We start from the raw sequence: 9302 nt of genomic DNA on the forward strand, positions 1-9302 counted from the left end.
CTTGATTCATTTGTAAATGGTGGGGAAAGCACAATTTTGTCATGTGATTTTTGTATGACTTTTGGGTTGTATGCTGAGTATTTGGAGGTGAAGATTGTATAGCCCACAAAACCTGAACTTTTTTCTTCATTCTGGACTTTCAAAGTAAAAATATTTGCCCCCTGAACTAACATAAATTCTGAGTGGTGGTTAGAAATGTCATGTGAAATATGCATGCTCAGAAGTATAATACATGGTTAAATAATTTGATCCATGGGAAGGGTAAAGCTGTAATCCCCAGACTAGAGAGACTGAAGACAGAAGAAGGGTTGCTGAAGTTCTGATCCCACACTGCTGACGCCAGTGTGGGCCAAAAGCTGGACCATGTCTCCATTCTAAAAGCTAGATTTGTGGTGTGGGAATTTTTAATAACTGTCCTGTGAGTAATTTTTGAGCCGTGTGCCCGCTAGTGGATTGCTGTAGGGTTTACTTTAAATTTCTCAAAGTGAAGGGGGTCGTGGTGAAGCACTCCTTTAATCCCAGCATTTGGGAGGTAGAGACAGGTGGATCCTAGAGTTCCAGGCCAGCCTGGTATACAGATCGAGTTCAGGACAGCCAGGGCTACACAGAGAAACGCTGTTTCGGGAAAAAAGAAAAAAATCAAAGCAGATACTGAATCAACCAAGGGTTCCCTTGGCCCATATTGTCCTAGTGGGGTCCAGTTATATGCTGGCCAAGTACGAGATTCGGCTGGGGAGTGCCGCCCTCGTCAGTATCTCTGTGGTGCTTCTGGTTTGCCGTTCAGGAGCTTTCTTCTGGCCCTTAGAACCCAGGAGTCTCAGGTTGGATAAATTGGAGGGCGGGGAAAGGAGGATTAGCATCAGTAGCCAATCGGGACTCGGCGCTCTGCCCAGCCAATAGGGGCGTTCGCTTGGGTTTAGCCAATCGGGCTCAGCGAGGAGACCTAAGTCAGCGCTTGCGCCAGTCGCCCTGCGTTGACAGCAGTTGTGCGACGTTTCGGGAGCCATGGGAAGGCCGTGGGGTCCTTCCATGAGGGTGGCGGAGCAGGCGGGCTGCGTGGTGAGCGCCTCGCGGGCCGGGCAGCCCGACGCGGGCTCATGGAGTTGCAGCGGGGTGATCCTGAGCCGCAGCCCAGGCCTGGTGCTCTGCCACGGGGGTATCTTCACCCCCTTTCTTCGGACCGGCAGCGCGGCGCTGACCCAGACCGGCACCGCTTTCCTGCCTGGCGACAGTTGCAGCGATGACCTGCGCCTGCACGTGCAGTGGGGACCCACGGCTGCCATCCCCGCGGGCCGTGGGGAGCAGGAACTCCCGGGGCTGTGCACGCCTCAGTGCGCAAGCCTGGACCTCGAGCCCGACGCCCCGAGCCGGCCCCGCGCGCGGCCCCTGCAGCCCCCGCGATCGGCGCAGCTGCTGTTGCTGCTCAGCTGCCCGGCCTTCCGCTCCCACTTCGCGCGGCTCTTCGGGGCCGAAGCGGCCGAACAGTGGCACTTCGTGAGCTCGGCGCCCGACGTCGCGGTGTCGGAGGAGGAGGAGGAGGACCAGCTGCGCGCTCTCGGGTGGTTTGCGCTGCTGCGGGTGCAGCCGGGAGCGGCGGAAGAGAGGCGCGGGCCGCCGTTGACCGTGGCACGGCTGGGAACCGTGGCCAAGGGCGCACCGCTGCTGGCTTGTGGCTCTCCGTTCGGTGCCTTCTGCCCGGACATCTTCCTTAACACGCTCAGCCGCGGCGTGCTCAGCAACGCAGCCGGACCGCTACTGCTCACCGACGCGCGCTGCCTACCGGGCACGGAGGGCGGCGGAGTGTTTGCGGCGCGACCTGCGGGGGCGCTGGTGGCGCTGGTGGCCGCGCCCCTCTGCTGGAAGGCCCGCGAGTGGGTGGGCCTCACGTTGCTCTGCGCCGCCGCGCCGCTGCTCCAGGTTGCCCGATCCGCGCTCGCCCGCCTGCATCCGGGCTCAGCCTCTCTGTCCGCGCTGCAGCCGCCGGAGGTGGGCGTGCCGCGGGACCTGCCGGTGCAAGACTTCGGACCCCCATGGGCAGCTGCGGCCGTGCTGGTGGAATGTGGTACCGTGTGGGGCTCTGGAGTGGCCGTAGCACCTCGCCTGGTGGTGACCTGCCGTCACGTGGCTCCCCGGGAAGCAGCCAGGGTCCTGGTACACGCGGCCACCCCCAAGTAAGGTCCAGGGCTGCCTCCCCTCACCAGGTTCTAGTTTCGAGGCCCTTTGGGGGCACTCTTAATGCCTGTAGAGACTGTTTAGAGACCTCGGTTCATTTTTTACAGCCAGGACTCCTCGGTAAGGGGACTTGGACCTCTTGGTAGGGCCCAGTGAAGTTTGAGCAAACACCCAGGCACAAGCAACTGTTAGCATGGGGCCCCGTGGGACCATACGCAGGTGGGAAGGGTGCCCTTGAGCCCTTCAACTAGCCCGAAACTCTTCGGGCAGCTCTCATCTTAGCGTTGCAGTTTAGGCTCTGTTAAAGCTCTTTGGCCAGAGAAGGCTTACCCTAAAGACTTCAGCTCTGTAGGTGGTAAACGAAGGCCCTAAGGTGATGAGATGCCTACCCAGTGAGGGTCCCCTAAGCCCTCAGGGCTGCCCTGCCACCTGAAGATGAGCGGTGCAAGGGCTTCTAATTAGAACGTAGGGCTTGGGCCCACGCAGATGGACAGCGAGAGTGATCCCAGAGTGTAGCTCTGCAGGGAGTTTAGACAGTCAACTTAGTCCCACTATAGAGAGAAGCACCTTTACCCTCCTTTCTTGCTCTGGCAGTGGGCCAGTGGCCTTGGCTTCCTGGTATGGTTTTCTGTGGTTCTGTGTCCTCCGTAGCCTCAGGGGCTTCACTTAGGACAAAGTAGCACCTTGGCTTTAAGCCTGGCCCTTGCCTAACCATCAGCCCAGGTCTTTCTAAATCTGAAAGCTAATCCAGCCCAGTTATGCCAGAGTCCCCACCAGCCCAAAACTGAATGGCTATCATTTCATAGTGAAAACAGATTGCCTGTGGTGTGGCCCCCAACTCCTCACTCCCTTGCCCCTTGACTGCTGATCTTAAGGAAATCACCAGGCTTTCTGGAAGTGGATGCCCCGTAGAGTAGGTAGAAATAGGGTGCCCCTGTATCTGGTGGGTTCTGGGACAGCTAGGAACATGGAGAGAGAACCCCACCCTCCCTGCAGTGGCTGGCCATGAGTGAGGCAGTACAGAGTTCTCATAGGCCTGCCCTCCCTCAGTACTATTCACTCTGTGATCTTTGGGAGAGTCGCGTATCTTCTCAGAGCCTCAGTTGCACCATCTAAAGGGGACACTGCCAGTGCCCTGTTGGTAGGCTTATGAGGACAAAGTGACACAGTATCCGCAGGCATCAACAAGGCCTGGTCACAGTACTCGCTAGCCAGGTTATGGTCAGGCATCTGCAGCTTTGTGTGGAAGCCTGCTGCCGCTTGTGAAGCACTCACAGAGATGGGCCTGCCTTGACCTCCCAGGTGCTAGAATTAAAGGTGTACTACCACAACCAGTCCATTTCATGACTCTCCTGTTGCTCTCTCACCAGTGCCAAGGCATCAGAAGGCTAGCTTGTCACTTGTTTCCTGTGTCCCCAGGGATGTGGCAATCTGGGGACGAGTGGTGTTTGCCACTCTGGAGACCTCGCCATATGACATAGCAGTGCTGAGCCTAGAAGAGGACCTGAAGGGTGTTCCCACGCCTGTCCCCGCCGAGCACTTCCATGAAGGTAAAGGACAAAGGGTCCGATGTGATGCAGATCCAGGCTGGACCCCAGGCAGGAGTCAGTGTTGACATTAACCTGCCAGGACCAATAGCCAGCTCCTTTCCCTATTCCTGCTGTGCAAGGGAGTTGGGAGCTTTGGTGGAGTTTTGGGGTTCTTACTGGAGATTTTCCTGTGTATGATGTCACCCCAGGTGCTGAGCTAAGAGGATACCCAATTGAGGGCCTGAGTACCTGATAGGGGGTACTGGGCTGTAAAAGAAACTTTTATTCTCCTGAGGTAATTGCTGTCTTGGAGGATTCCTGCCTCTGTCTGCTAACTTAGGCCTAGAAGCGTCTAGCCTCTGTACAATCTAACCTAGGCCTACAATTTTTTCAGCCTCTCAGACTCACCGCTGAATAAAATCACCTTTTCTTGTCCTTTCTGAGCTCATTGCTGGCTGGTTCAACTCAGCCGTTCTGGCTCAAACTCCTCTCCCAACTAATTTATTCAATCTGGCTTTTCTCTCAGCCTCTAAATTGCTCTGCTTGGCCTCTAACTCCAGCAATCTTTTCTAATCTCCTGGCTCCTTCTCATTCTCTGGCTCATTCAGTCTTCACCTGAGTGTTCTCTCTCTCTCTCTCTCTCTCTCTCTCTCTCTGCAACATGTCTCTCTATTACTGCCCTAGTAAAACTGCCTTCTCTCTCTCTCTCTCTCTCTCTCTCTCTCTCTCTCGCCCCTTAAGTAGCTTCCGTTTCCTCTCCTCGTAAGAGTTGGGTGTATCCTATTCTGTCAAATTTTTCTCTTGATTTGTCACTTTTCAGCTATTCAGCTTGACATCATTTTCAAACATGGGTGCTTCCTTCTACGAACTAACTTTACCTTCATTGTTTGGGATTAAAGACCTATACCACCATGCTTGGACCTAAGCTTTTCTTTATGCAAAACTTGCTTTATACCAGGCTGGCCTTAAACTCAGATCTGTTTGCCTCTGTCTTCTGGGTTAAAGGTGTGTTTGTATTCCAGTCAGATCACATAGACCTAGGTCTTTCAATGTGACTTCTTGGCCAGAGCAGCCATGTCCTGAATTAAAATTTCTCAGGAGCTCTGGTGGCATGCTTTGGGTGGAAGTCTGATTCTACTACACAAGTCCAGATGTATGGCTTCCTTCCTTCCTCCATTTTTTATATTTTGAGGCAGGGTCTTAAGTAGCCCCATGGGTGGTAAACACTGCATATGGCCAAGGATAATCATGAACTTCTCTGATCCTCCTGCCTCTTCCTCCTAAGTAATGGGATTACAAGTGTGTTGTTGCACTCGGTTTATGGGATGCAGGGGATTCAACCCAGGGTTTGTGCATGCCAGGCAAGCACTCTACCAATGTCTCTAAACCCAAATATTTTGTTTCATTTGGTGACAAAAGAGAGCAGTCCCCTGGATTAGCATCTCTTCTCCAGTGCAGGTGTCCTCAGGCACTTAACTCCTCCCTTCCCCTCCCCTTTGCACCCATGTCACGTGGGGCTGGTGTGCCTGTGTGGTGAGGACTGAGTAAGTTGTGCCTTGCTCCTTCACAGCACCTGGAGAAGTGGGGCTACCCATGCCACCATTGCATGTTTTCACTAAGAGATTTGGTCCCAGAGAGAGATGAATATTAATTACACATGTGAGCTGGTGACAGCTCAAAAGTGACTGCCTGTTTAGCAAAGGAGTGAGGACTGGGGGCCCTCCTGATGCTCCAGAATAGTGGTTGGACACATGCCACTGGGAACACAGCAAAATTCTGCAGCCCCCGGAAGGGTTCCAGGAGAAGATGCTTAGGAGTGTGGGAGGGTATGAGCAGGAACTCAAGGGGAGAGGATAGACCTTTGGAGAGGGTAGGAAAGGCGAGCCATAGACTGGTGGTACCCAACTTTTCTCCTTCCTTCTCTGGCAGGTGAGCCTGTCAGTGTGGTGGGCTTTGGTGTCTTTGGCCAGGCTTGCGGACCCTCGGTGACCTCAGGCATCCTGTCAGCCGTAGTGCACGTGGATGACACCCCAGTGATGCTACAGACCACGTGCGCCGTGCATGGAGGCTCCAGCGGAGGACCCCTCTTCTCCACACGCTCAGGGGACCTCTTGGGTAACTAGTTCCTTTCACTCCGAGTCTCACTGACGGAGCCTTGATCCTGCCAGTGATATCCTGCATCCATCTTGGGGGCCCCTTCTGGGATGATGGTGGGCCTCCTGTACTGAGTTAGGTAGCTGAAATTTTCAGCTACACTGCCTCTGAGAAGAGAGAAGGATGCTCAGCTCGAGGGGCCAGAGCTAGGTCGGTGGCCCTCGGTTCTGGCCACTGCTGTGACCTTAGGTAAGTCACTAAATCTTGTTTAGTCTATGAAATGTAGGAGTTGGGTTAGTCTGAGGGTCATGAACTCAAAAATCTACAGAACTAGACTTGTGAAAAAAAAAAAAAAGAGGGGAGGGGGAACCTTTTTATGGTTGTCCAGTATTTGTTTTACTTTGAGACAGGATCTCATGTTTTCTGGGCTGGTTTTGAACTCAATATATAGCCAAGGATGGCCTTGAACTCCGAATTCTCTTGCTTTTACCTCCAAAAAACTGGAATTATAGGCGTCCACCACCAATTTTTAAGCTTTGAGGATGAATTCAGGATTTTGTTTTGTTTTGTTTTTTGTTTTTTGAGACCAGGTTTCTCTCTGTGTAGCCTTGGCTGTCCTGGACTCACTTTGCAGACCTTGACCTCAGAAAGATCCACCTGCCTCTACCTCCCAAGTGCTAGGGTTCCAGGGGTGTGCCATCACACCTGGCCTGAATTCAGGATTTTTAAAGACAGAGTTGGAAGAGCATTTGCCCTGGGTTTGATTTACAGTGCCAAACCAGACAAACCAGCAAAGGAACAAAGCCATCAAACTGGAGGCTGTTTTGTTAACATGGCAAACAGCCTACACACGGAGCTGCCCAGGCTACGTGTCCAGCACTGCTTGACATGTACTGGCTGCCGTTCTTTCTGTGTTTGCTTATTCTAACTTTGTCTCCTACAGTGATAGACCTTACTCTTGGCAGTCCATATATATGCATTTATTTTTTTTATTTTTTTGAGGCAGGGTTTCTCTGTGTATCCCTGGTGACCTGGACTCATTCTGTAGACAAGGCAGGCCTGGAACCCACAGAGATCCGCCTGCCTCTGCCTCTGCCTCCTGAGTGCTGGGGTTAAAGGTGTGCGCCTCCTTGCCTGGCTTATTTTGTATTGTTTTATGAATGTCTTTCCTGCATGAGTGTATGTGTATCATGAGCACTCGTGGTGCTCATGAAGGTCAGGAGCGGCTTCCAGATCCTTTATAACTAGAACCACAGATGGTTGTGAGCTGCCGTGTGGTGCTGGAACTCAAACCTGGGTCCTCTGCAAGAGCAGCCAGTTCTTTTAACCACTGAGCCATCTCCAAAGAGTTAACACTCTTAAAATGCTCTTAAAAAAAAAAAAGGTAGGTGCGGAGGCGCATGCCTGTAATTCCAGCACTCAGGGAGGTAGAGGCAGACCTATCTCTGTGAGTTTGAGGCCAGCCTGGTCTACAAAGGGAGAGTAACCACTGAGCCATCTCTCCAGCCCCTTGCTCAGAGTTTCTATTGCTGTGATAAATACCATGATCCAAAGCAGCTTGGGAAAGGGAGGGTTTTTTCTATTTACATCACAGTCCCATCATTCAAAGGAAGTCAGGGCAGGAACCTGGAGGCAGCAGCTGATGCAGAGGCCATGGAGGGTGCTGCTTACTGGCTTGCTCTCCAGGCTTACTCAGCCTGCTGTCTTATAGAACCCAGGACCACCAGCCCAGGGATGACACCACCCACAGTGAGCTGGGCCCTTTACATCAATCAAGAAAACCCACCACATGGGTTAGAGAGTGCTCAGTGATTCAGAACACTGACTGCTCTTCCAGAGGTCCTGAGTTCAATTCGCAGCAGCAATACGGTGGCTCACAACCATCTGTAATGGCATCTGATTTTCTCTTCTGGTGGTGTGACAATGGAGCACTCATAATAAATAAAGAAAAACAAATTTATAATAAATGTTTTTTAAAGAAGAAAAAGAAAACAAGCCACTGTGATGGGCTGTTTTCTCAATTGAGGTTTTCTTTTCTAAAATGACTCTAGTTTGTGCCAAGTTGACATAAAGCATGCCAGCAAAGCAATGTGAGTCTAGCTTACTCCCCCCCCCTGGTTCATTTGGTGATTGTTTTGAGGGCCTTTGCACAGGCTGTGGAAACATGTACTGATTCCTGCCCTTTGCAGTAAGAGAGAAAGATGCCCAAAGAAGTGAGCAAGGCTATTTTATATGGACAGTGTGAAGGAGATAGCATGGCCGGGCAGTGGGTGAGGTGTGAGGAGCAAATGCACCTGACACTGGGCGTTTCCACACCCCACAGAGCCCCCAGCTCTCCCTCAAGGAGAAGTCCTCCCTGGGCCATGGATCCCCCATCCATTGCTTCACATCCTGTTTGTTCTCACTCCAACAGGCATTGTTGCTAGCAACACTCGGGACAACAATACAGGGGCCACCTACCCACACCTGAACTTCAGCATTCCCATCACAGTGCTCCAGCCAGCCCTGACGCAGTATAGTCAGACTGGCGACCTGTGTGGCCTTCGAGAGCTGGACCATGCCACTGAACCTGTCAGGGTGGTGTGGCGGCTGCAGCGGCCCCCGCCTGAAGCCCCAAGGAGCAAGCTCTGAGATTGTCCTTCTTCTGGGAGAAGGCAGACCGCTCGATGGCGATGAATAGTGTGTTGACGTGGCAACTGTGACACCTCAGTCCCCTGCCCAGGCACAGCCCAAGCCACCACCTCATCTTCACCCACTGACCGTCCAGGAACAAACTCCTGTGCAACTCTGTGGGTCTACTTTGGGATGCTTTCTTGAGCCTGTCCTATGTGTCTCTCAGAACTAGCTCAGCAGTATCATTGTTCCCTCTGGGGGGTTCTAGCCCATTGGGCTGATGCTGCTGGAAGGGTGACCCAAGCCCAGTTTGGCATCTCTCCACCTGACAGCCCCTGGCTACCTGAAGTGAAGGGCTAGGGCTCTGTCCTGATGCTCTCTGTACTCTGCATGGCAGCCCAGAGTCCCAGCAGCCGGTAACAGGAGTGTCTTCCTATTGCCGCAGTGACATACAGGCAGATCCCTGAGAGCCACCTGGGCCTTCGCTCTGACACAGTGCCTTCATTTTCTAGCCCAGAGCCTGGGACTCAGGTGGTGTGTGCGATGGGAGCTGGGGAATAAACAGTCTGATGGCGTCACTTCTGTGTCTGGGCTGCTACTTAAAAGCACAGTGGGGAATGGACCAGCACCTGGCAAGGAAACCTGCTTTTTTGCTTTGCTTCCCAGCAGGTTTCATATCCCAGTGTTTTGTCTGCCAGCCTAGCCCAAAGCTGCCAAAGACGTGTGGGTCCTGGAAAGCTGGCCTATCCTGTCCATAGGTGTGTGCAGAAGCCCAAAATAGGCCCAAGATGTGCATAGTGAGGGGGTCAAGTGAATAAGGACTGAGGGTGTAGCTGGTGCTGGATCATTTGCGCGCGCGCGTGTGTGTGTGTGTGTGTGTGTGTGTGTGTGTGT

At 52.9% G+C, this 9302-nt stretch overlaps 1 protein-coding gene across 1 annotated transcript; it reads left to right on the forward strand.

Moving 5' to 3' along the window:
• The first annotated feature begins 984 nt into the window (after nucleotides 1-984).
• Tysnd1 (trypsin like peroxisomal matrix peptidase 1) lies at nucleotides 985-8986 on the forward strand. The gene is made up of 4 exons (XM_055598991.1): nucleotides 985-2171; nucleotides 3592-3722; nucleotides 5631-5816; nucleotides 8209-8986. Exons 1-4 carry the CDS (start codon nucleotides 1006-1008, stop codon nucleotides 8424-8426), a joined length of 1701 nt encoding a protein of 566 aa, XP_055454966.1. The 5' UTR covers nucleotides 985-1005; the 3' UTR covers nucleotides 8427-8986.
• Nucleotides 8987-9302: the final 316 nt, after the last annotated feature.

This window comes from Psammomys obesus, unplaced genomic scaffold (genome assembly GCF_907164565.1).
Source record: "Psammomys obesus unplaced genomic scaffold, mPsaObe1.curated_primary_1811, whole genome shotgun sequence".
NCBI classification, from domain to species: domain Eukaryota; kingdom Metazoa; phylum Chordata; class Mammalia; order Rodentia; family Muridae; genus Psammomys; species Psammomys obesus.